Raw genomic sequence first — 27,671 nt, forward strand, 5'->3', positions numbered from 1 at the left:
CCAGCGAATCACGGGGATCTGGGCCTGGTCGGGTGTCTGTAGTAGTATATCCCCTCCCGTCAGACTCATTGAAGAAGAACTCTTCGTCCAGTTTGAGGTGAGCAATCTCAGTTCTGATGTCCAGAAGCTCTTTTTGGTCATAAGAGACGGTAGCAGCAACATTATGTACAAAACAAGTTATGAACAACGCGAAAAAACTAACAAAATAACATGGTTGGTTAAGAGCCGATAAGATGGCAGCCCTTCCCTCCAGCGCCATCGTAAACTCACTCAGTTTGTATCATTGTTGAGTTAGAGTTCTTGAGATTCAGGTAAAATAGATCAGATTACCACCACACAATAATTAGAATGAAGTTAACACAATGTTGTCATGGTTCCTCCTGGCACCAGAGGGCAACAGAGACTGCCCTAGAGACTTTTATTGGACTCAGGTGTGTCTTATTATTTCATGATTGTGTCCCTGTTAAGAGAGGCGTGTTTATGTGGTCCTTTGCAGAAGCTTGAATTGTTTACCGTGTGTGTTCAATTCCTGCGTGTTTTTTCGAGACGTAGTGTTTGTTGTTTTTTCAAGTGTACTGTGATCCTGCGGCTACCGTATCTCAGTAAAGTATTATGTTTATCTTTAACCACTGATTCCTTATCTGGTCGCTTCTCTGCATCTGGGTCCAAACTTACCACGTCACAAATATAGCCCCCATAAAAAAAATGTGTACAGCTGTATATTCACTTGTTTGACATATCAGTGAATAAAAATGCATCTTAATTGCTGCCTATTCCTTTAACTTCTAGAACGGATTCTTGACCACGTATATCCTGCTTCTCCATTTAACAGGGGATGTGGTGACAGATTTACAGGAGATAATAAAACCCATAAACCTGCAAACAAATCTCAAATTAACTTTTTTTTGACAGAAATCTCCACGTGTTGATTGACTATTGCCCTTGTGCCGAGGGCTGCCTCCTTGCCTTCCCTGGCCGAGCAAAGTGAAAGGAATAGCACCAATTACAGCGGCTGCCTCTTCACTGAGTTGTGACCTATCATGGGTAATAGACTATTATGATGATAAATGAACCCATCTCGGTAGCGCTTGCCTGAGTACACACTTCAGCACTTTCTCCCAGTGAGGAGCGGGGGCCATTACCCCTCGCCTTCAGATTGACAAGGCCGACGGAGCGCCGAGTGCCCGAGAGAATATGCATGGGTGGGTGCCAATGATTGTTTTACCCATATGAATGTATTTATTTATTGTGTGTGTGTGTGTGTGTGTGGCTTCATTTGTGGGCTGGGCCCCCTGTACGAGGTAGTCTTCACTGGGAACCTATAGACTAGAGACTGAGAGAGCGCTACCTATAGGATTCTAACAGAGCTCTGAGTAGACACTGTCATACTGTGCTCCTCTGTCCCACTTGACAGTAGAGAGGAGGACATTCAGCCACTCCTAGCCTGTCCCAGACTGCAGCTCCAGACTGCATGCTGTGGCTAACACACCGTGATCGTCCCTCTACTCCCTCTATTCCCGCCACACTGCAGGGGCAGAGGCCGCAGGGCACAAACGGCCTCATTTCCAGGCTCTGCCACTTACATGTCTGATGAACTGCAACAAGGACGCCTCCAAAGCTGCCTGCTCATTCAGCAGATACTGGAGCTTTTTTCATAAGTGGATCGACCGTCTTTTGTTTGTTGGTTTGTTTGTTTTAAAGAAGTCCCCATGATTCAAATATTGTATTTGTTAGAGTTTTTTTTTTTTTTACAACAGAACTCTATTATAAATGTGTGGGTTGCTTAGAAACAAGATGTATGCTTGCTTATACAGTACTTGCCAATTATTTTAATGATACTCCAACTGTTTTAGTAAATTGCTTAGTTCTTCTGATCTACATCTACCCCAAATACTTTAGAAAAACATGGCGGAAATGTTTCCATGAAGCAACCCAAACAAATGGTATTGGTTACAGATGGACAAACAAGTAGGGAAATTCTTGTAGCTTTTGAGTCAGCAAATAGTCTCTGCCCCGGATCTTTTCACTTTGGACGGTCTCATTGGGGCCAGTTAAAGTGTTCCCCAGATGTCCGTGTTTCCGAGCCCTAGTTTTGGATCATCACCCACTATGCACAAACAAAACAGGACCCCATATTGGAGGCAGTCAGAGGATCTGAGCAGAGCCCCCTCTTTGTAGCATTCCTGTGGGTGGCCGGTGGGAAAACACACATCGATGCCTCCTGGATATTAATGTCAACAGAGCCAGAGCTCGTAATGGGGGAACAGATGTCAGGATCTATGGGTTCCTGGGGTCACGGTGCAACTCTTGTTTTCAGAAGCCCAGCGGAAGGTTGGATGGTCTGTTGTTAATTTCCTGAAAGATGGGCCTTGATTACCCCCCTCCTCTGTTTTTGTCTCTCCCGCTCTCTCGCTCCATCTTTGTCTGGGCATATTTGGTGTGGGATGGCTGGCAAATCTGGCTCTCTGTCTCTGTTCTAACACGGCCTCCCCTGTGATGTATAAAAGTGGCTCCGAACCCCAAAGTCCTCTCTTCGCAGTGCTCTCTTTATTTGTCCTGTAACTCAATCTGTCCTCGTGTAGCAAAATACAATTTATTATGGTTGTTCAGGATCAGCCACTGTGCTCCAGTAGGATTGTGAGATATACGATTGTATCTGAGGAGCTCTTGTTATGTATCCCAGACAAAGAGATCCTACTGCGACATGGATGGTTTATTGATGTGAGTGTCCTGTTGTGTGTTTCTGACGCTATTTACAGGAGGATTATAACTTTGCCACGAGTGGTGTGCTGACGCATGCTGTTGCTCCTTAACAAATGGTTTGATTTCCCTTGCTCCTCCCACCCACAATGCACTTTACCTTCATAGACCAGCCCCTTTGTTCCACAGAGGGTGAAGTGTTCTCAATGTGAATTGGATTTATGTGAGGAAAGACTTTGTCATGATATTATAATAGGACCTGCACCCTGTACACGACTCACATTAGCCCTTGTTTATAGAAACAAATAAGGCTTTAGCTCAATCGTTCTCCAAAACCCCATGCTTAGGTACAATAGTAACATTTTATATCTATGTTGGTTGTCTGCCCAGCTAGGCATGAATTATATCCTAAATGGATAGACATCAGCGATGTCAAAACCAATGGTTTGACATCACAAATGAATAGATGTTGTGCTTTGGTGCTGCTGAAGTTCTGGGTCTGGTGTATGTAGCTCCCTACTGTGGCTGGTCTTCTAGCCAGCGTGTTGATGGTGCTTTTATTTATTTAACTAGGCAAGTCAGTTAAGAACAAATTATTTACAATGACGGCCTACCCCAGCCAAACCCTAACCCGGGCCAATTGTGCGCCGCCCTATGGGACTCCCAATCACGGCCAGTTGTGATACAGAATGGAATCGAACCAGGGTCTGTAGTGAAGCCTCTAGCATTGAGATGCAGTGCCATAGGCCGCTGCACCACTCAGAAGCACCATTGGGGCTTGAAAGGCCTTCAGTTTTCCCTGACCAGATGATCTAACCAGGAACAACTCTGGTCCCTAGTTATATCCAATACAGGTCTCTTGGTCAGGGAAAACTCAGGGCCCCTCTGATAAGTGCTGAGTGGAAAGTTGTTTGCCCTCCAGGTCCAGTCTAGTCTTAGGTTCTCCCAGGTCAGATAACGACAGGGCCTTTCATTCAACACAGCAAAGCCCCGAGAGCTCCCTGCTATAGCCTCAGCAGGGGGCCAGGAGAGGAAAAGAGAGCAGCTCAATAACACCAAGATAAGAGGGCCCCTTTCTAGCAGGAAAAACACAACACACATCTCTGCTTTGTTTGGAGAGCTGGAGCCAGAGGAGAGAAGAAGAAGCAGAAAGAAAGAAAAACAAAGATACACAAATACAAAGGAGGTTAGGCTGTCCTGGATCCGAGAATGTGTGCTCAACTGTACAGACAAGACACCCTACATTTTAGGAATGCAGTCATCATTGGAACAAAACACACTTGTGGCTGTGGCAAACTAGGCATCCTAATCTTCAGGAGCACAGTGCCTGTAACTGTGTCCATCTTTAAGGATCTTTGTTTAAAAGGTGATTGTAATGCATCTGTCTAGTACAGCCTCGTCAGTATTACTGCCAGGCATGGGTAGTGTGTCCCGCTATAAAACCTGTCCCTTAACGATCATTACACACAGCTCGTAATGTCACTGAAGAGGAGTGGAGATTTGTTGGTGGTGTTGGGTCATTTCACACTTCACTGGGTTTTAAAGGGGACTCTAGATCATTTTAGCTAAGTATTATATCCAAGCTGAGTACTAATGCAATAACTCCTATGACCCTCACTATGCATGCAGACCTAATCTCGGTCCTTGTCTTTACATGCTATTATACTGTAAAAGTGCATTTGATGGTGGTAAGACGTTCTGTTCTATGCAGGGCAAGTTATCATATACAGTCGCATTATACACATACAGTTGAAGTCGGAAGTTTACATACACTTAAGTCATTAAAACTTGTTTTTCAACCACTCCACAAATTTCTTGTTAACAAAATATGGTTTTGGCAAGTCGGTTAGGACATCTACTTTGTGCATGACACAAGTAATTTTTCCAACAATTGTTTACAGACAGATGATTTCACTTATAATTCACTGTATCACAATTCCAGTGGGTCAGAAGTTTACATACACTAAGTTGACTGTGCCTTTAAACAGCTTGGAAAATTCCAGAAAATTATGTCATGGCTTTAGAAGCTTCTGATAGGCTAATTGACAACATTTGAGTCAATTGGAAGTGTACCCGTGGATGTATTTCATGGCCTACCTTCAAACTCAGTGCCTCTTTGCTTGACATCATAGGAAAATCAAAAGAAATCAGCCAAGCCTTCAGAAGTTTTTTGTTGTTGACCTACACAAGTCTGGTTCATCCTTGGGAGCAGTTTCCAAACGCCTGAAGGTACCACGTTCATCTGTACAAACAATAGTACACAAGTATAAACACCATGGGACCACGCAGCCGTCATACCGCTCAGGAAGGAGACGCGTTCTGTCTCCTAGAGATGAACATACTTTGGTGCGAAAAGTGCAAATCAATCCCAGAACAACAGCAAAAGACCTTGTGAAGATGCTGGAGGAAACAGGTACAAAATATATATATCCACAGTAAAACGAGTCCTATATCGACATAACCTGAAAGGCCGCTCCGCAAGGAAGAAGCCACTGCTCCAAATCCACCATAAAAATGTCAGACTACGGTTTGCAACTGCACATGGGGACGAAGATCGTACTTTTTGGAGACATGTCCTCTGTTCTGATGAAACAAAAATAGAACTGTTTGGCCATAATGACCATCGTTATGTTTAGAGGAGAAAGGGGGAAGCTTGCAAGCTGAAGAACACCATCCCAACTGTGAAGCACGGGGGTGGCAGCATCATGTTGTAGGGGTGCTTTTGCTGCAGGAGGGACTGGTGCACTTCACAAAATAAATGGCATCATGAGGTAGGAAAATTATGTGGATATAGTGAAGCATCATCTCAAGTCATCAGTAAGGATGTTAAAGCTTGGTCGCAAATGGGTCTTCCAAATGGACAATGACCCCAAGCATACTTCCAAAGTTGTGGCAAAATGGCTCAAGGACAACAAAGTCAAGGTATTAGAGTGGCCATCACAAAGCCCTGACCTCAATCCTATAGAAAATATGTTGTCAGCACTGAAATAGGGTGTGCGAGCAAGGAGACCTACAAACCTGACTCAGTTACACCAGCTCTGTCAGGAAGAATGGGCCAAAATTCACACAACTTATTGTGGGAAGCTTGTGGAAGACTACCCGAAACATTTGACCCAAGTGAAGCAATTTAAAGGCAATGCTACCAAATACTAATTGAGTGTATGTAAACTTATGACCCACTGGTAATGTGATGAAAGAAATAAAATCTGAAATAAATAATTCTCACTACTATTATTCTGACATTTCACATTCATAAAATAAAGTGGTGATCCTAACTGACCTAAGACAGGGAATTGTTACTTGGATTAAATGTCAGGAATTGTGAAAAACTGAGTTTAATAAATGTATTTGGCTAAGGTGTATGTAAACTTCCTACTTCAACTGTATGCACACCCCTTGTACTATCTTCACAAGGGAATACAATTTGATTTTCCCTACCTATCTACACATCCTACTCCCCATTCTCTAAGTGAAATCATTTTTTTTTTCTTCCCTAAATTAATAAAAAATGAAGATGTATTGATTGCATTGTCTTCACACCCCAGGTGTGTTGGCAGCATGATGTTATTGGTATGCTTGTCATTGGCAAGGACTGGGGAAATTGTCAGGATGAAAATAAATCTGAAAGGAGCAAAGCCCAGGTAAAAAGTTAAGAGGAAAACCCTCCTTAGACTTCTGCAAACCTAATTTCTGGGATATGACTAAAGCGTTAATCTGGATGATTTTTCCACAAATAGACAGGTATTTTCCTTTCCATGGTAGCAAGATCTTATCTATTCTTTCGGGATATGAATACCAAGTATGTCCACTTCACCATTAGACCATTTTATTGGTAAACTACACAGTAATGTATCATTTGTATTTTTTGTGATCCAATACGTAATATCATAATAAATAATCATTATCATAATTTGGTTGTAATCCAGAGACATTAGAACATTATATAGATCCTCCATGAGTGTAACGGCTGTCTAATTCCTCCTCCTCGGATGAGGAGAAGGAGTAAGGGTCGGACCAAAACGCAGCGTTGTATGAAGACATAAATTAATTTATTTAAACACGAACACGAACACGAAAAAACACTTTGAAAAATTACAAAACAACAAAACGACGTAGACAGACCTGAACCTGAGAACTTAATATATAACACAAAGAACAGGAACAGACTAACCAAACGAACGAACACGAAACAGTCCCGTGTGGTGCGACAGACACAGACACAGGAACAATCACCCACAAACAAACAGTGAGAACAGCCTACCTTAATATGGTTCTCAATCAGAGGAAACGTCAAACACCTGCCTCTAATTGAGAACCTTATCAGGCAACACATTTAACCCAACATAGAAACACATAACATAGAATGCCCACCCCAACTCATGCCCTGACCAACTAAACACATACAAAAACAAGGAAAACAGGTCAGGAACGTGACAGAACCCCCCCCCCCCCTCAAGGTGCGAACTCCGGGCGCACCACCTAAAGTCTAGGGGAGGGTCTGGGTGGGCATCTGTTCACGGTGGCGGCTCCGGACGTGGTCCCCACCCCACCATAGTCAAACCCCGCTTCCGTAGCCTCCTCCAAATGGCCACCCTCCAAATTAACCCCCCTGGATTAAGGGGCAGCACCGGACTAAGGGGCAACACCGGAATGAGGGGCAACACCGGAATGAGGGGCAGCTCCGGACTGAGGGGCAGCTCCGGACTGAGGGGCAGCTCCGGACTGAGGGGCTGCTCATGGCTGGCTGACGGCTCTGGCTGCTCATGGCTGGCTGGCGGCTCTGGCTGCTCATGGCTGGCTGGCGGCTCTGGCTGCTCATGGCTGGCTGGCGGCTCTGGCTGCTCATGGCTGGCTGGCGGCTCTGGCTGCTCATGGCTGGCTGGCGGCTCTAGCTGCTCATGGCTCATGCACATTTGTGGCCTGCTGGAGGTCATTTTGCAGCGCTCTGGCAGTGCCACTCCTTGCACAAATTCGGAGGTAGCGGTCCTGCTGCTGGGTTGTTGCCCTCCTACGGCCTCCTCCACGTCTCCTGATGTACTGGCCTGTCTCCTGGTAGCGCCTCCATGCTCTGGACACTACGCTGACAGACACAACCAACCTTTTTGCCACAGCTCGCATTGATGTGCCATCCTGGATGAACTGCACTACCTGATCCACTTGTGTGGGTTGTAGACTCCGTCTCATGCTACCACTAGAGTGAAAGCACCGCCAGCATTCAAAAGTGACCAAAACATCAGCCAGGAAGCATAGGAACTGAGAAGTGGTGTGTGGTCACCACCTGCAGAACCATTCCTTTTTTGGGGGTGTCTTACTAATTGCCTATAATTTCCACCTTTTGTCTATTCCATTTGCACAACAGCATGTGACATTTATTGTCAATCAGTGTTGCTTCCTAAGTGGACAGTTTGATTTCACAGAAGTGTGATTGACTTGGAGTTACATTGTGTTGTTTAAGTGTTCCCTTTATTTTTTTGAGCAGTGTATATATATATATTCCAAGTCAGCTATGTATACAAGGTCTGGTTTCTTGGATTTTTCATAGTGTTCTATTGTTTCCAGTACTTGTTTTATACCATCTCAAATTATCGTCCATGTAAAAAATCTGTCTGATTAGGATGAATAATATCTGACAATACCTTTTTAATCCTATGCACTATTTATTTGCTAGAATTTTTGCATCACAACACTATATGTTGCCCTAAGAGTTGTGGAAAGTTGGTATAATCTTATTCAAAATGATTCACAGCTGTAATTGCTGCCAAAGGTTCTTCCACCAAGTATTAACTCTGGGGTGTGAAGAAATACGCAATCAAGACATCTTTGTTTTCTATCTTTAATTAATTCAGAAAATGTTCTGTAATACCTTTTTTCACTTTGAAAATGTGGAGCAGGCTGTGTAGATCAGTAGAAATGTTTATTTTTTATTTTACGGAGACAAAATTTGAAAACTGTGCAAGGGGTGTGTAAACTTTCACTGTGCACAGTACATAAAATGTGGACTTCTGTTTGTTTACAGCTCCCAGCCTATGGAGGAAGTCTTGTCTATACAGTCTCATATGATGCAGGGGAGAAAGACCAGGACATCAGAGTTAACTCTTCTCCTAATGTCATAATAGAGGTAAGTGCAAATAGCCTCATAATGCGATTACATGTTTTAGGTTAGGTGCCAACACGAACTCCTTCATAGAGCAAGTGCTCCCATAGAGAATGTTGTTCCAAGTAATGTTCAACCTGATTGGTCTAGACTGATCATGTGACATGTCCCTTTTCAGTTTCAAAGATCCTTTCAGCGTTTTTTGAAGTTCACTCCAGACATGTCTGAATGCTATGTCTGGTTTCATTTAAAAAGTGGTTTGGCGCAAAGCAATGTGTTGTGGATAATCTGTGTGCGTGTCTGTGTCTGTGTGTGTGTGTGTGTGTGTGTGTGTGTGTGTGTGTGTGTGTGTGTGTGTGTGCGTGTCTGTGTGTGTGCGTATGTGTGCGTGTGGGCTCATAGTGTTTGACAGCATCTGGCTGTCATTAGCTGATCCTCCAAAAATGAGCTCAGCTTAGTAGTGCTGCAGTCTTTTGTCTCCCATATGCCTTGTTTTACACATTCCTGCTGGTCCCCATGGCAGAGCTCTATCTATCTCTCTCACAGAGGATATCTTTAAACAATAATAATTATGAGGATAGATCAGCTATGAAACTAACAGACAGTTTAGTCTATAAAATAACATTAGTTGCACCTTTCTGATGCCCTTTTTATTTATTTCCCAACACCACCCCTGGTTGGAGGATCAAGTGGAAAACATAAAAATTATATATATATACAGTACCAGCAAAAAGTTTGGACACGCCTACTCATTCCAGGGTTTTTCTTTAGTTTTACTATGTTCTACGTTGTAGAATAATAGTGAAGACATAAACACTATGAAGTAACACATATGGAATCATGTAATAACCAAAAAAGTGTTAAACAAATCAAAATATACATCAAATTATACATCAATACAAATCAAATCAAAGTAGCCACCCTTTGCCTTGATGACAGCTTTGCACACTCTTGCCATTCTCTCAACCAACTTCTTGAGGTGGAATGCATTTCAATTAACAGGTGTGCCCTGTTAAAAGTTCATTTGTGGAATTTCTTTCCTTCTTAATGCGTTTGAGCCAATCAGTTGTGTAGTGACAAGGTAGGGGTGGTATACAGAAGATAGTCCTATTTGGTAAAAGACCAAGTCCATATTATGGCAAAAACTGCTCAAATAAGCAAAGAGAAACATCATTACTTTGAGACATGAAGGTCAGTCAATCCAGAAGATTTCAAGAACTTTGAAAGTGCAAGTGCAGTCGCAAAAACCATCAAGCGCTATGATGAAACTGGCTCTCATGAGGACCGCCATAGGAAAGGATGACCCAGAGTTACCTCTGCTGCAGAGGATAAGTTCATTAGAGTTAATCACACCTCCGAAATTGCAGCCCAAATAAATGCTTCACTGAGTTCAAGTAGCAGACACATCTCAACATCAACTGTTCAGAGGAGACTGCATGAATCTGGCCTTCATGGTTGAATTGTTGCAAAGAAACCACTACTAAAGGACACCAATAATAAGAAGAGACGTGCTTGGGCCAAGAAACACGAGCAATGGACATGGAAATCTGTTCTTTGGTCTGATGAGTCCAATTTTGAGATTTTTGGTTCCAACCACGGTGTCTTTGTGAGACGCAGAGTAGATGAATGGATGATCTCTGCATGTGTGGTTCCCACCATGAAGCATGGAGGAGGTGGTGTGATGGTGTGGGGGTGCTTTGCTGGTGCCACTGTCAGTGACTTATTTAGAATCCAAGGCACACTTAACTAGCATGGCTACCACAGCATTCTGCAGTGATACGCCAATCTCATCTGGTTTGCGCTTAGTGGTACTATCATTTGTTTTTCAACAGGACAATGACCCAAAACACACCTCCAGGCTGTGTAAGGGCTAGTTGACCAAGGAGGAGAGTGATGGAGTGCTGCATCAGATGACCTGGTCTCCACAATCACCCGACCTCAACCCAATTGAGATGGTTTGGGATGAGTTGGACCGCAGAGTGAAGGAAAAGCAGCCAACAAGTGCTCAGCATATGTGGGAACTCATTCAACTGTTGAAAAAGCATTCCAGCTGAAGCTGGTTGAAAGAATGCCAAGAGTGTGCAAAGATGCCGTCAAAACAAAAGGTGACTACTTTGAAGAATGTAAAATGTAAAATCTATTATAATGTGTTTATCACTTTTTTGGTTACTACATGATTCCATATGTGTTTTTTCATAGTTTAGATGTAGAAAATAGTAAAAATGAAGAAAAACCCTGGAATGAGTAGGTGTGTCCAAACTTTTGACTGGTACTGTACATATAGCGTCCTCAAATTTGTACTGGACTCCAAGTGCATCGTCAAATCAAACAATCACTCTAATATTAATTCCACCCCTCAGATGTCCAAAGACTAATCCATCCTTCCCAGTACACCACCATTTACTATTTCCTTTGACATACATTCATCTATTTTAGTGTGATGTCTCAAAAGTGCCTTGAGCCTCTCTATTTGTACAATGTCTACCAAGATTACGCTGAAAATAAATACTTTACCTAAGAGTATAATCATATTTCCCATTTGTAGGTCTATCTGAACACAGACATTATGACTCAATATCTACTCCTGAACCTGACTGCAAAAGTGAGCTACCGAAGTGCAGTACCAAAAGAGATGATCTATTGATTCTGTTTCTTCGTTGCAGAGTCTGTACAGGGCTGACTGTTCAATGCCCCATTTATTGAGCATTCTTTTTGTGATGAGAATTTTATATAATAGTTTCAATTGAAATGAACGGATTGATGCATCAACTTTTGTTTTGTATATCAGTTCATAAACCGGTTGCCATAGTATTGGGACATAAAAAATCTCTTCTCAACTTGTCAAACCTCTCGACCTTAAGTGAAATTGATACATTTTCTGATTTATACTAGTTATTTTAAGCCATGAAGGGTTTTTGATTGGCAGCACTTTTAACAATCCAAACTCATGTTCATTAGATAAATATGCCCATTTAACTGGTTTGCCATTCCAGACAAAATTAAAAAAAAAAAATTCTCAACTTAGAGAAAAGCCATGATTGGATTCATATTGGATTCATGATTGGATTCATATACTGTGAAATCACTACGGGATTAATTAGGATAATTTTCCTGTAGATGGACAGGTGTTTCCATCTCCACAGTTTCAATATCCTATCTATTCTACAAAGTTTTCTACCAAAGTTAATATTTGCAACAACATAACATTTTTACGGGATATGTACACCAAGCACATCAACTTCACCATTTGCCCATTTAATCGGGAGACCACATGGCTATTAAAAGTTTGTATCTTTTAGAGACCCATCCGTAACACTTATCATAGTTGGGTTTTAGTCCAGAGAAAATTGAGAAATTATCCAGGTACTCAATAAGGCCCTTCAAGGTTGAAGATTGAGGACTCAAGTGAAAACTTGAATTTTCTGCGTAAATTGGTAATTTTGTCTCTAATCCCTTAATTTTTAGGCCCTCAATGTTATCACTGGATCTGATTTTTATCGCTAACGCTTCCGTAATAAATAGGTATGGTGATAGAGAGCAACCTTGATTTACACCTCTTGACAGCTAAAACCTTTCCGAGAAGTAACAGTTATTTATTATTTTACATAAAGGGTTATTGTACATGACTTTTACCCATTTTATGAGAGATCCTTAAAATAAAATCCAGGCTCTTATTATCAGATTCAGAGGTACTGAGGTACTGTAGCAAAGGCTTTCTCAAAATTTGCTCTAAAGATTATACCCGGTTTTCATGTATTCTCATAGTTTTCCATTTTTTCTCTTTGTTGTCTAATGTTGTCTCCAATATATTTTCCTTTTAAGAATCCTGTCTGATCAGACCTTTCTAATTCTGTGAGCAATACATTTTGCCAATATTCTTTTGTCATGACATTGAAGGGTGACTTAGATGAAGAGGTTAATCAAAGAAGCAGGCTAGGATAGAATAGTAAAAGACAAAATACATGTTTAAATATCTACAGAGTTGTCTACTGAAATCCATACACGCTTGCAAATTAGACAAGAATAAGAGAAGAATGAGAGGTCAATAAAATAATGATTTCTTCAAAGTGAGGATCCTTCCATCAAATTAAGCGAGGAAGACGTTTCTCAGAGAAGACATTAATGCTCCTAACAAGCGCTCTGTTGACGAAGCTGTATCATCCAACATGACAGCATGGACCGCTTGTGTTTTTTTTATTACAACATATAACAAAACCGCTGTTGATTATCATGAACGTAGAGTGGGCCCCAGAGAAGAGTGTATCTATTCAGTTGGTCTAGCTCTATACTAAATTTGCAATGCATCTGCGTTAGTTTGTGCAGCGCTCAGCATATATCTCACAGTAAAGGCTCTCTGAGGCCTATCCGATTGTTACGCTGCTCTGAAGACAAGGCCTACTTCACTTTCTGCCCCTCAGTCGTGAAACAGCAAATAAAAGACCCCGCTTTGAAGCTGTCTCACCACCGTTTTTTTGTTGTTGTCGTTCACACAACTTTGCCGAAGCTGTTTGCGAATCAATTAAAGGATTCATTTTAGCGTCGTTTAATCATTACTGACATGGAGGAGACGATCGGCGCTGACCTTGGGAGTGATACGCAGTATGCACGTTTTCTCCGTCGTTTGTTCTCTCTGTCTTCCCGGGCTATTACGCTAGCGAGGTGTCCTTTTACTAACGATCCATCGTGGACCGGCCGTTCATCTGTCATCGTTTTCATCTTCAGTCAGCCGAGTGCAGTGAGAGGATTCATTCGCTGTCTTTTATTTGTGTGTGTGTGATCCATGAGGAATGCTTTAAGATTTTCTCCCTTAAGCACTCTGAATAATGGGATACACACACGCAGTCACGCACACACAGTCACACACACACATACACAGTCACGCACAAACATAGGTGATATCATTCAAAACCCAAATTCAGCCACACCAATCCAATGTGACATTGATATGTCCTCTTGGCCTCTTTACAAAAGCTGGAGACCTCAGATCATGATTACAACCTCAGAGTTAAGCCTGAAGAGGTAGTTTATCCAGAGGATCTGGAGACCAGCAAGAGAGCCTGCTCTCTAGTGCAATCAATGATCAAATACTAAAAACTATAAATCTGACAACACAATTTCAACCCTTTTCCATCCAAAATATCCTGTGTTTACAGATTGTTGGATGATATCAGAGGTTGGTCAGAGACGTCCCTCTTCCTCTTCAGTGTGTATTTGTTATACTGGTGTTTGTACACAGATGTTTGTATTATGAGTCTGAGGGAGAGATTCCCAGCCCCATTAGTGTCAGATGACAGCCACCTAAGCTCAGTCACTGGGATTTATTAAGATATTGCAGAGAGGAGAGCACATGTCATACGTGATATGGGGAAGAGCCTGGATATATGACAGGTCATTATTGATAGTTAAACCCTGCTTTGCATGTGTACACTCCATTAATTCAGTGCAAATAAAGTGGCCGGCACCCATAAATTGTAATTTCCCAGCAGCCATTGGAACAGTAAATAAGCAGACGGGATGAATAACATCTAATAATCCTCTATGATGATTCCCACCAGCGTGTTTGGAGATCTTACCCTTAAATTCTACCTGGCAATGCATCCATCGGCGGTATGCAATCAGCATTCCCTCTCTACTCCGTCTCTCTCTCTCTTTTTCTTTCTCTCGCTCTCTCTCTCTCTCTCTCTCTCTCTTGCACACAGACTCACACAGATCTCTCTATTTCCTTTCAGCTCACACCTACACATAAATTACTATGCATACATTGAAAAATAACTCGCACACTTATTGAGTCAATGAACAATCTGGACACAAAGACAATTTCAGGAAATGTCACTCTTTATACAATTGAGCTATTCATGGTGTCTCAGAATAGAGGATTATTCATGTGTGGTACCCATGCTCCATTTATGGCCAATATTGACAGTCAGAGCCAAGACTTCGCATTCTGGCATGAGGCGATTAAATACATGCACCAACATGGATGCTGTCTCTCAAACGAGGGTTGGAAAAACTCTGACATTTCATCTCTTGCAGGGCGGCGGGATAAAAATGATTGACAGTCGGTTCGGTCTGCCGGTGTACCCTTTCTCGGAAAGCACAAAGAGAACTCTGCTCTACCCTGACCACTTTGAGAATCAGGAGACAGGCCTGCCTGTCAGCAAGAGAGATTTCATGATGGCTCTAACTAATGTGAGCAGCCTCCTCATCAGAGCCTCACACAGCAATGAGCGGGTCGCCATCTACAGGTAACCACACACACTGCACCCTCCTTTGTGCTGATCCACACTGATCTGCCACTACATCCGCTCTTTGGCACAAGAGGCCAAAATCAGCTGGAGTTTTCTGTGCTTGATGTTATTTGTATGTTAGAGAATGTCGTTATGAGGTCTGGCAAGACAGATTGGAGAGAAACGTTTCAGATCTCTGTGTTCTCATGTTCAACAGTTAATTTGATCTTGTCTAGATTGTATTTGAAAAGTTGACCTGATGCTCTTTTCTAATACTGTGATGTTCTGGTTCTGTCTTCCTGTATCGGTCCTCTCTTTACCAGGCTCCATTCTGTCAGTCTGGAGGTGGCCAGTGAGTTCTCCAGCAGTGAGAAGATGGCCAATGCTGTGGAGATGTGTCAATGTCCTCCTGGATATGGTGGAACGTCTTGTGAGGTAAATCACAGCTTTCATTTCCCCGCGATTTTGTGTGGTTTTTCTTGGGATAGGAAAATAAAAGAAAGTGAAAAGTGGCTGTGTGAGAGTGGCTCTCTGCTGCTGTGTCATTTTCACTTCCATTCATTGTAAAGTGTGTGTGATTGGTAGGTTTGGGTGTGTGCGGGCGCATGCTTACGGGAGCGTAGTTGGCTTGTAAGTGTAAAGAGAAGCTGACATACAGGTACAAACAAGGGTGTGCTATTACAGCAATCTGTACTCTCGGTTGAAAACTGCATTTTCTATTTAAAAAAGCGATGGGTATTGATTTCTGCATGTGGCGTTTTGTGCTGACACCAAATGTGTGTGGGGGAGGCGACAGGGAGAGGGGGAATGAAATAGAATGCACGGTTATCATCAAGTCTTGATAGGCGCTGGAGAGGGAGAGAATGCTGGAAGTGACCTCGGTGAATAGCGGCGGTGGCGTGCTGTGAAGTGTGCGGTGACACTTGTGCGGCCTCGCGGGCTCAGTACTAATCCTTTCTCCCTCAGCAAAACCATTAAACGTACAGAGTACTAAGAAAGATGTTGCCTGAGGTTTCATATCTACAAATCCAATTGCATAACCTTTATGGAAAGGGTAAATCTTCATAGTACGTTTATTGGTGATTGTTTTATACTCTCTTCACCCAATGCCCAGGGGTCTAATATCTATTTATATGTGTTGTTTTTCTATGTCCTTTGTGTTTAGAATGTTTTTCCCTTGTGCTTCGTTTCTGTCCTTATCCTTTGAGAAAAACGTCCTTGCTGTTCTATACTCACCATTATGCTCTTGCTTTTTGTAGGCAATCCTTTATCTAAGCCAGTCTTTTGTTTCTTCGGTGTAGTTTTCACCTTACTCTTTCCTGTCTCTTTCTCCTCTCTTCCTTTCTTCCTCTCTGCAGAGGTATGACAAGGTAGCACTTCTTACTAAGGTCAGTATAGAGAGAAAGTGCAGAGCGAGAAAACACAGGGCACGTTTGTTGTTGTTGTCTTTCTCTGGGTGTACCTCGTTGTATTCAGCCTCATAAGAAATGTTTTGAAGTGATGCCTGACGGAGTGTTGTGTCCGATCAATGTCTACGAGTGCATTGAACTACACAGTATCTACTGAGAGTTGACAAAATGGCTGATGAAGCTTGTGTTTCTAAAGCTTGTGTTTCTAAGGCTTATTTTAAGGCTATTGTACTATTGTGAAGCTTGCGCATTCCCTATTGTCTTACTTGTAATTTGAACTAATGTTTTGCTTTTGGATTAGTGTGTGCACCTATAAAAACAGCCATTGTTTACCTGAAATTGCTTGCTTCAATTATTTTGACAATTTACTCAAATCAAATCAAATGTTATTTGTCACATACACATGGTTAGCGGATGTTAACGTGAGTGTAGCGAAATGCTTGTGCTTCTAGTTCCGACCATGCAGTAATATCTAACAAGTAATATAACCTAACAATTTCACAACAACTACCTTATACACACACAAGTGTAAATGAATGCAGTAGATGCAGTAGATGGTATAGAGTACAGTATATACATATGAGATTAGTAATGTAGGGTATGTAAACATTATATAAAGTGGCAATGATTTGGGTGGAAGATCTGAATGTAGCATTTCAAATTCATTGTATTTGTCACGTTCCTGACCTATTTCTGTTAGTTTGTTGTATGTGTTAGTTGGTCAGGACGTGAGTTTGGGTGGGCATTCTATGTTGTCTGTTTCTATGTTGGTTTAAGGGTTGCCTGGTATGGCTCTCAATTAGAGGCAGGTGTTTGGCGTTCCTCTAATTGAGAGTCATATTTAGGTAGGTTGTTTCACAGTGTTCGTTGTGGGTGGTTGTCTCCTGTGTCAGTGTTTGTCGCACCACACGGGACTGTTCGGTTTGTTTGTACATCGTTCTTTTTGTGTAGTCTATTTTTCCCTGTTCGTGCGTTCTTCATGTTTAATGTAAGTTCGTCGTCCAGGTCTGTCTACTCCGTTTGTTGTTTTGTTAGTTTAAAGTGAAGTTCGTGTTTTCGTCTTTTCTTTAAATAAATTATGTATTCACAACCCGCTGCGCCTTGGTTCAATCACTACTCCTCCTCTTCGGTTGAAGAGGAGGAGGACTACCGTTACAGTATTACTATTCCTGATGCATTTTTAAACAATAATATAGAAAATGTCTCTCCAACTGTACAAATCAAAGCACTTAGTGCAGCAAAATTAATGCATCAATTACGGCTTTGTAGGTCTAATTATGAACCGCAAAACAGCTTCTGAGGCAATTAAACGCCAAATCTCACTGACTAAAGTAGTCATTTATATTTCCACATTTTCCACTTTAGCTTGGAGACATTTGATTTGTTTTCATAGCGTTCCATTTTTATTCATCTACAAAGCAGTGTCTTTAAACTGTCAATTCTGTACCCGGTTTTTCATCTTCATGATATGCCTTGGTGACTGTTTGTGTTGCAGATGTGTTCATCGGGTCATCGAAGGGTTAACAGCACCATGTTCAAAGGAGTGTGTGAACCATGCGACTGCCAAGGCCATGCCACAGACTGTGATGACATCACTGGACAATGCTTGGTATGTCGTCCGGGTTAGGGTTTGACCAGGGTAGGCCGTCATTGTAAATAAGAATTTGTTCTTAACTGGCTTGCCTAGTTAAATAAAGGTTAAATTCATATTTGTTTAAAAAATATATATATATTACATTGACTGTCTAACACACAGGGACTTGTCAGTCGCAGGGTTGTGAGTTCTCAGACCTGTCTCATTCCACTGAGCTACTTTAACATGTTCCTTCCTCCCTCGTTAATGGTGGACACAGCACCTGCTCCCTAGTTTCACCTTACAACAGGTCACAGCTGTGCTCTCCTAAAGACACAGCGCATGGCAAATGCTACCATTGGAGATAGTAAAAAGTGTTTATTGTGTGTTTGAAGCTTGGCCAATCAACAGCGACAATTTGCTGGACGGACATGTTTGATAGTTCTCAGAAGACTATTCCTGACATCACCTACTGGCATCGTATGGCATTATGTCCTATTTGCATACGTGTGCTCCAGGTGTTGTAACAATCCCACCCTTGGTAATATTACCACTGTTAAATCCTCATAGCACTGGCTTTTGTGAGGATTAAGCCTCCACCTGAAAAGAGTTGCTGGTTGGTTCCCAACCAGGATACCATTTTCTATCCTATTGACTTTCTGCTCCCTCTTTTCATCCGCAGCCTGTGCGTGTTTTGCTCAGGGCTGTGTCGGTGGAGACAGATATCAGGGTGTACCCTGTGGAGATTTGTCATGACTCTGTGTTGAGATAGACGTGAGCTGAGTGGAGGGCTGTGTCCCGAGGGCCCGGGGCCAGTCTCAGCTGTCTGTCTGTCCTCATCCTAACAGCCAGCTAGCACTCTCTGACCTCTCTCACCTTCTTCTGGCGCACCACTCCCACCGCTCTGCTCTCACTGTCTGAGCTGCCTTCAGACAGACTAGACCTCCTTCAGTATTAAACAGACGGACTGCTAGAACAGTGATGGGATGTTTTATTATATATCAGCTATGAGCAGGTGGAAGGGAGATGGGGATGTTAATGGGATGTTTATTTATTTGTTTTGATTTCATCTTTATTCAAGCAGGTAAGGTCCATTGAGATCAAAGTCCTTTTTTTGAAGGGGAGCCCTGCTTCACAAAAATATCAAAATACAAATTATTTAAAAAAATACGTACATTAGTCGGATAATTTTTTTCAATACACTAAAATGTCCAAAAGGCACTAGTGCATCCAGTCGTCCAAATCGCTAGCGACAAAAGGAATTTCAAGAGTTCGCCATTCCTGTGAGAGAGTAAGGTATTTTGTACTTCTGTAGGTTAGGAGCGATCATGCGCAGTAATCTGTCAGCTGTGGTGTCTACGGTAGGCTACTTCCCTGAGGCCTAGCGTTGTCTCCTCCAAGGCAGGTTAGTGCCTGTAAATGATGTCATGAGAGTGAGTTAAACCCTGGCCACCCTCCTCCTGCTCAGTAGAGTGTGCCTGCCTGCCTTGCATCAAGCTCCCAGGATTGATCCCACCAGGGATTGGACATTTTAACAGAGACAGGAAATGATTTGGAGAAACAAATAGGCCAAGCAAGTGGCATAGAGCCAGTCTTGCGTGGGGAAGGGGGTAAGCGCACGCCCCTCCCCCTTATCACATCAACCCCATTATCCATTATTAGCCTCCCCACCCCCATAATCAAGAAATCTTCTCTATGCTGGTGATTATGCTGAGTAGACATCTGCAATTGACTCAAGAGCGTTTAGGCTTTATTGGGGCTGACGGTGCGAGGACCCAAAAAAACTGCTCTCATTTCATTAGCGGTGCATTACCGGAGTTTGGGTTAATGCCAATCTATGGGGAAATGCATTACGTTTAATTTGACAACATCAGACTCTCAAAGTCTCTCCCAATTATTCACCAGACCATCCCAGTCAGACAACGCTATGGAGAGGAGACAGGTAAAACTTTGGGTTTCTTTGTAGATTATTCTTAAATGTTGAACATGCGTTCGCCCGTGTGACTGCATTGCCAATCAAGCACAGCTGCTACTCAACAAATTATGACAATGCACCAGATTTGTATCAAAAAGAAAGAGGACCAAGGCACTCTTCATATAATTAATTCAAATGCCTTTGTTTCTGTGGCATGTTCAATGGAAACAAACTCAGACGCATTTCGGCTGCATGGCCGAAGCTTGGTTTCCATTGAACATGCGATACAAATAAAGGCATTTTAATGAATTATATGAACAGTGCCTTGGTCCTCCTTTATTTACCTAAGACCACCTTCTGTCTACAAAAACCTACTATTGTTTTTTTTATACCTTTATTTAACTAGGCAACTCAGTTTAACTAGGCAACTCAAGAACAAATTCCTATTTACAATGACTGCCTACCCTGGTCAAACCCTAACACAGACAACACTGGGCCAATTGTGCCCCGCCCTATGTGACTCACAATCACAGCTGGTTGTGATACAGCCTGGAATTGAACCAGGGTCTGTAGTGTCACCTCTAGCACGGAGAAGCAGTGCCTTGGACCGTCTACCAAAACCTACTATTGTGTACCTTAGTAACTTTCGTCTACCAAACCCTACTATTGAGTACTATTGAGTACCTTAGCAGCTTCTGTCTACAAAAACATACCACTGTGTACCTTAGCAGCACTATCCTTCCTCCTCCTTTTTCTACACCAGATTTTTACTTGGAAAAACTGGTTTATAGTGGATGTATACCAAACAAAAAGTGTGTACTGGTATTGTTCTAGAATGAAAGAATGGTTGTTAACCTAACTAAACCTACTGTATATTCCCAGGGCTGCACTGACCACACCACTGGATTCCACTGTGATGAATGTATCCCTGGTTTCTATGGGGACGCTACCAAGGGAACAGCCAATGACTGCCTGCCCTGCGCCTGCCCCCTCAACATCCCGTCCAACAAGTATGTCATCACATCTCACATGGAAATAAGTTTATATGACACTTCATCAGAATCCTTATCTAGCCATACTGACCTCTCCCTACCTAAGATTCATTTTCATGACTCTAATCCTGTGTTTTTGGGGGGGGGGGGGGGTCCACCACCGTGACTGGCGATGCTGTCGCCTAGATCTGTTGTGGTTCCACCATGTTGAAGTCGGTTACTTGTGAACAGGGCCAGAGACAATAGCTCCAGTCAAGCACTGGTAATGGGTGGTAATCCCCTGGTGGCCAGAGTGGAGCGGCGTGCCCCCAGGCTAGGAGCTGAGCAGCTGAGCATTCCTCTACACTAGGCCATAGCAGGAGAACCAGCGGCTAAAGAAAGCTTCTTCCCCCAGACATTCCAAAAAGGCAGTGCTACCCCACCGTTCCTGCCCTGGGATCCAGTGTCTTCTGAAATAGACTGGCCAGTCATTCCATCAGCCCTCTGTCAGGAACACTGGAACCTATCCCTGACCCAGCCCAACTCTTGCTCTATCTTTGGGATCAGGAGGGGGACAGGAGCTGGACTCTCCCTCTTTTTCAACTCAGTGATGTTGTTGTGTTTATGGGGGACAGAAGGATGGGATTGTTGATACGTGTTTCTTTTCTTTTTCTTCTACTTCCTGTTTTTCTTACTCAAAAACATCGTAGTTTCAGCCCCACGTGCCATGTGGACCCGCGAGGGGAGCTGATATGTGACCGATGCCAGCCGGGGCACACCGGACCACGCTGTGACAGGTGAGTGCCCAAAGACAAAAGGAAGAGGAGTTAACACTCCTAGACAGTCAAAACAGTATTACCACAGTCATAACAATACTACCACAGTCATAACAATACTACCACAGTCATAACAGTACTACCATAGTCATAACAATACTACCACAGTCATAGCAGTACTACCATAGTCATAACAATACTACCACAGTCATAACAGTACTACCATAGTCATAGCAATACTACCACAGTCATAACAATATTACCACAGTCATAACAATATTACCACAGTCATAACAATATTACCACAGTCAGAACAATATTACCACAGTCATAACAATATTACCACCGTCATAGTAATACAACCACAGTCATACCAATATTACCACAGTCATAACAAGACAACCACAGTCATACCAATATTACTACAGTCATAACAATATTACCACCGTCATAGTAATACAACCACAGTCATACCAATATTACCACAGTCATAACAATACTGCCACAGTCATAACAATACTACCACCGTCATAGTAATACTACCACAGTCATAAGAATACTACCACAGTCATAACACAGCTGCAGTCCGGTTGACTTTACTCGGTGTGAGAGGTTCAGTGTCCTTTGTTACCTGCTGTTTGGTATTGGTAGATTACCTGTTTCTTCAATGGGTTGTCGACAACTCTCTCTGAGAAATGTGAATGTCTTTTTGTATGTACAGTGCGTTCAGAAAGTATTCAGACCCTTTGACTTTTTCCACATTTTGTTGCGTTACAGCCTTATTCTATAATGGATTAAATTAATGTTTTCGTCAGCAGTATACACACAATACCCCATGACGACAAAGCGAAAACAGGTTTTTAGAAATGTTTGCAAATGTATTCAAAATAAAAAACAGAAATACCTTATTTACATACAGTACCAGTCAAAAGTTTGGACACACCTACTCATTCCAGGGTTTTTCTGTATGTTTACTATTTTCTACATTGTAGAATATTAGTGAATACATCAAAACTATGAAATAACACATATGCAATCATGTAGTAACCAAGAAAGTGTTAAACAAATCAAAATATATTTTCAGTTGTGTTGTGACAAGGTATACAGAAGATAGCCCTATTTGGTAAAAGACAAAGTCCATATTATGGCAAGAACAGCTCAAATAAGCAGAGTAATGACAGCCCATCATTAATTTAAGACATGAATGTCAGTCAATCCAAAAAATGTCAAGATCTTTGAAAGATTCTTCAAGTTCGGCGGCAAAAACCATCAAGCGCTATTATGAAACTGGCTCTCATGAGGACCGCCACAGGAATGGAAGACTCAGAGTTGCCTCTTCTGCAGAGGATAAATTCATTAGAGTTAACTGCACTTTAAATTGCAGCCCAAATAAATGCTTCACAGAGTTCATGTAACAGACACCTCAACATCAACTGTTCAGAGGAGACTACGTGAATCAGGCCTTCATGGTCGAATTGCTGCAAAGAAACCACTACTAAAGGACACCAATAAGAAGAAGAGACTTGCTTGGGCCAAGAAACACGAGCAATGGACATAAGACCAGTGGAAATCTATCCTTTGGTCATATGAGTCCAAATGTAAGATTTTTGGTTCCAAACGCTGTATCTTTGCGGTGAACGGATGATCTCCGCATATGTGGTTCCCACAGTGAAGAATGGAGGAGGAGGTGTGATGTTGTGGGGGTGCTATGCTGGTGACACTGTCTGTGATTTATTTAGAATTCAAGGCACACTTAACCAGCATGGCTACCACAGCATTCTGCAGCGATACACCATCCCATCTGGTTTGCGCTTAGTGGGACTATCATTTGTTTTTCAACCGGATAATGACCCAAAACACACCTCCAGGCTGTGTAAAGGCTATTTGACCAAGAAGGAGAGTGATGGAGTGCTGCATCAGATGACCTGGCCTCCACAATCACAACCTCAACCCAATTTAGATGGTTTGGGATGAGTTGGACTGCAGAGTGAAGGAAAAGCAGCCAACAAGTGCTCAGCATATGTGGGAACTCCTTCAAGAGCATTCATGAGCATTCCTCATGAAGCTGGTTGAGAGAATGCCAAGAGTGTTCATAACTGTCATCAAGGCAAAAGGTGGCTACTTTGAGGAATATAAAATATAATATAAAACATAAAATATATATAAAACACTTTTTTGGTTACTACATGATTCCATATGTGTTATTTCATCATGATGATGTCTTCACTGTTATTCTACAATGTAGAAAAGAGTAAAAATAAAGAAGAACTCTTGAATGAGTAGGTGTTTAAACTTTTGACTGGTACTGTAAGACTTGAAATTGAGCTCAGGTGCATCTGTTTCCATAGATCATCCTGGAGATGTTTCTATAACTTGATTGGAGTTAACTTGTGGTAAATTCCATTGATTGGACATGATTTGGAAAGAGTGGACTCCAATCAAGTTGTAGAAACATCTCCAGGATGATCAAATGGAAACAGATGCACCTGAGCTCAATTTCATATCTCAGAGCAAAGGGTCAGAATACTTATGTAAGCTATTTCTGTTTTAGTTTTTTTTATAAATTTGCAAACATGTCTAAAAACCTCTTTTCGCTTTGTCGTTATGGGGTATTTTGTGTAGATTGCTGAGGAAATTGTTGTATTTAATCAATTTTAGAATTAGTCTGTAACGCAACAAAATGTGGGAAAGGTCAAAGGGTCTATACTTACCAAATGCATTGTAGGTCTATGTTTGGTATGTGATGCTGTGCAAGAGGACAGATGTAATCCGCATGAAGAGAGAACTGTGTCAATAGGTTATAGAGTGACCATAATTAGTCTTGTATTTCATTTAATTAAATGGATATCTTCTGATTTGATTATGCTCATGACTATTGGCAGTTTTAGATGATGTATGGTTCTCACGCTGGTGGCTAGTGCATTTATTTGTTTGTTATTCATTACACATGCATTTCAAAAGCAGCCCATATGCCACTGTGGTCTTTTCTGGTTTGTCTGTTCAGTTCGGTTGCCATATGGTACTGTGTGCCTATGAAAGCCACTCATAAAAGCGTGGAGAATACAGATGGGTTTAGTTGATGTTTCAGAGCGGTGGGATCTTTCCCAGAGGCATCAGTAGACAAAGGACCAGCCTCTCTGGACCAGCGGAAAGATTGATCACTTAGTAGTCGGTGCCCGCAGTTCTGTTCTGAGGTCTCTTAATTTCATTTGCGACATAACTGCATCAGTTCTCTCTCTCTCTCTCTCTCTCTCTCTCTCTCTCTCTCTACATCTCTCTCTCTCTCTCTCTCTCTCTCTCTCTACATCTCTCTACATCTCTCTCTCTCTACATCTCTCTACATCTCTCTCTCTCTCTACATCTCTCTCTCTCTCTACATCTCTCTCTCTCTCTACATCTCTCTCTCTCTCTACATCTCTCTCTCTCTCTCTCTACATCTCTCTCTCTCTCTCTCTCTCTACATCTCTCTCTCTCTCTCTGAGAGACAGAGGAGTGGATTGTTGGTATTTCTACTTGCTGTGTGGTAGGTGTGGGTTTGATGGTAGGCCTTATGGCACTGCCGCAGGGCTTAGAGTCAGAAAACTGTCAAGGGGATGGGGTGAGGCAATACCCCTCTCTTTGACCCATACCCTCTGACAGATGGAGACAGGCTGCTGTGGGCACTCATGCCATCCCTGTGCTGCGCTGCCTTGCAGATTGCCCGCTCTGCTCTTCTCTTGATCTATAAAGCAAGAGGTGGGGTGAGGACGGATTTGGGTTCTGCGGGCCATACGAGGGACATGGGGGACAGGAGCTCATTTACGCTACAGACAGACAGGATGGGGCCTCATCTATCATGGCTGCCTGTGAAGGGGGCCCCGGGGCCCGGCTTCTCTCCCAGGAGCTCTCTGAGAAATGGTGAAGTGAAGGACATTACAGAGGTGGGCTCTCATAATGTCCCTCTCCACACCTGGACCTACGGTACCTCTCTCTAGTCTAGTGAGAGTGAACTGAACTCTGGAATTGGAGCACTGTCTGCCTGATAACAAGTGCCCTGCTGCAGCACCAAGGAGGGTTAGTTGGTAATAATAGCTTTCTCTTCAGTGCCGTCAAACTACTGCAATTCCTGGAAACAAATTGTCAGTGGGAGCTAAAAGAGGCGTGTGAAGAGGTCTCTCCCTCCCTGGGAAGACGTTCTGCAGGGGCCAGGAGTACATTCTCCCAATCAAGTGCAGAGTTTCCAGTAATAAGATTATTGATTTGGGAAGAAGAGTCTATCCTGAGGAATCAGCCAGCTAGAGCAGGGAAAGAGGTTTCACTTCACATTTTCTGGAAGCTGATCTGAGTGGCCAGGCGAACAGAGGGAAGCTGTCAATGAGAATACACAACATAAGCTTGGCTGATGAAAAGATAGATAGACACAGACTCTGCTTTCGATTGATAGACACAGACCTCCAATCCTGTGCCTATTCTATGTCTGAGCCTCTGAGCCTTGAAACATTTTAGCGTTTACGTTTGGTTTGGCAGCGAGTGGGCATGGATACCTGATCCACCAGGGCCTGACAGATAGAGCGGTGTGCGTTGCCAGGCTGGGGTGAGAATGTTTCCTGTTTTAAAGGCGTCTTCTTGGAGCCAAGAGGAAAAGCTGCAGATGTATTTATAGATAGGGAAGGCAGACACCTGGCGGGAGACATCAGTGTTTAAGACGGACCCTTCTTGTCTGTCTGAGAGAGCAGGGCGGCCAGGCTGCCAGGGAGATTTCATGGGTGTGTAAGTACATCAGAGGGCACATTTGGTCAGGAATAGCCCCCTCACCCTCACCCAGTCAGGAACCACAGACCCAACTGGACTGGACTGAGTTGGATGTTGGTAATAGGAGTTTTCTTAGCGGACATGACGTAGTTGCCTAGCTACCCAAACTCTTTTCTCCGACCAAACGCTACGCCATGCCCACGGACGATAGTTTTTTCTCTGCAATGAGCCTGGATCTGAGTACCTACCTGACTATTTCTAGAACTCAAACACATTCTAACCATTCTGATTGGTCCCAGAAACCGATTTGTTGCTGGACCAGAGTCAGAACTCACGTGGGTAAAGCTGCCTTTTAGAAATGCATAATTGGCTTTGATACTGATTGGTTAGAGATGATTAAATCGATGATGATTTTGTTTAGTACAACAGCCCTCGTTTTGACGTCACCACAAATTACATCAATGGCGGCAGTCTCAGACTGAAGTATGTAGCGATCATAGAGCAGTGGAAGAATTCAGTTTGAGTCGTCAGGGAAATACAGAATATACAGTAGGCCTATCTCAGGCGTGGGCAACATACAGCCCGGGGAGGTGGGGAGGATTATTATTTTGGGTTAAAAAACACTCCAGGTCAGTCTTGAATGTCTACAACTAGATAGAAAGGATGTTGAAATTATAATGGCCCTATATATTTATATAAATTATAATGGACCTATATATTTATATAAATTGTAATGGACCTATATATTTATATAAATTGTAATGGACCTATATATTTATATAAATTATAATATGGACCTATATATTTATATAAATTATAATTGACCTATATATTTATATAAATTATATCGGACATATATATTTTCAAATAACTGCCCTTTTTCTGGCCCGCAAATTGCTTTTGACGAACAAATCGTTCAGTGAAGAAAAAAAACTGTGCGGCTCTTTTTTATCCCAATGTGGCCCTCGAGCCAAAATGATTGCCCACCTCTGGACTATCTATATAATGAGATCATGGTGGATTATATACTGGATGACATCTTTATAATCATAATCCATATAAATGGTAAGAAAGGTTCATTTTACATTTCATATTTCCCTATTTTTACTCGTTACAAGAGTAAAGCTCACTGCTTAACGTATGGCTGTGGTGTAGCGTCCTAGTCATCTTGGTCCATGTAAACAGTAGAATGGTTATTATGCATGAAGTTACAAGTGTACAGAGAAATACACTGACTGTACAAAACATTAGAAACACCTGCTCTTTCCATGACAT

General features: G+C 42.4%; 1 protein-coding gene across 12 annotated transcripts in view; it reads left to right on the forward strand.

Moving 5' to 3' along the window:
- Positions 1–27,671, forward strand: part of lama2 (laminin, alpha 2) — a 166,862-nt gene that overhangs the window by 68,199 nt on the left and 70,992 nt on the right. For 6 of the 12 annotated variants that reach the window (XM_055884711.1, XM_055884714.1, XM_055884712.1 and 3 more), the window contains exons 13-19: positions 8,717–8,818; positions 14,828–15,039; positions 15,345–15,456; positions 16,380–16,409; positions 17,926–18,039; positions 20,801–20,928; positions 21,600–21,686. In XM_055884711.1, the coding sequence (XP_055740686.1) occupies positions 8,717–8,818; positions 14,828–15,039; positions 15,345–15,456; positions 16,380–16,409; positions 17,926–18,039; positions 20,801–20,928; positions 21,600–21,686 (785 nt within the window). The remainder of the gene's footprint in view (positions 1–8,716; positions 8,819–14,827; positions 15,040–15,344; positions 15,457–16,379; positions 16,410–17,925; positions 18,040–20,800; positions 20,929–21,599; positions 21,687–27,671) is intronic. The other 6 variants (XM_055884713.1, XM_055884721.1, XM_055884722.1 and 3 more) reach the window with 1 other exon arrangement.

This window comes from Salvelinus fontinalis, chromosome 27 (genome assembly GCF_029448725.1).
Source record: "Salvelinus fontinalis isolate EN_2023a chromosome 27, ASM2944872v1, whole genome shotgun sequence".
In the NCBI taxonomy this organism is placed as follows: Eukaryota; Metazoa; Chordata; class Actinopteri; order Salmoniformes; family Salmonidae; genus Salvelinus; species Salvelinus fontinalis.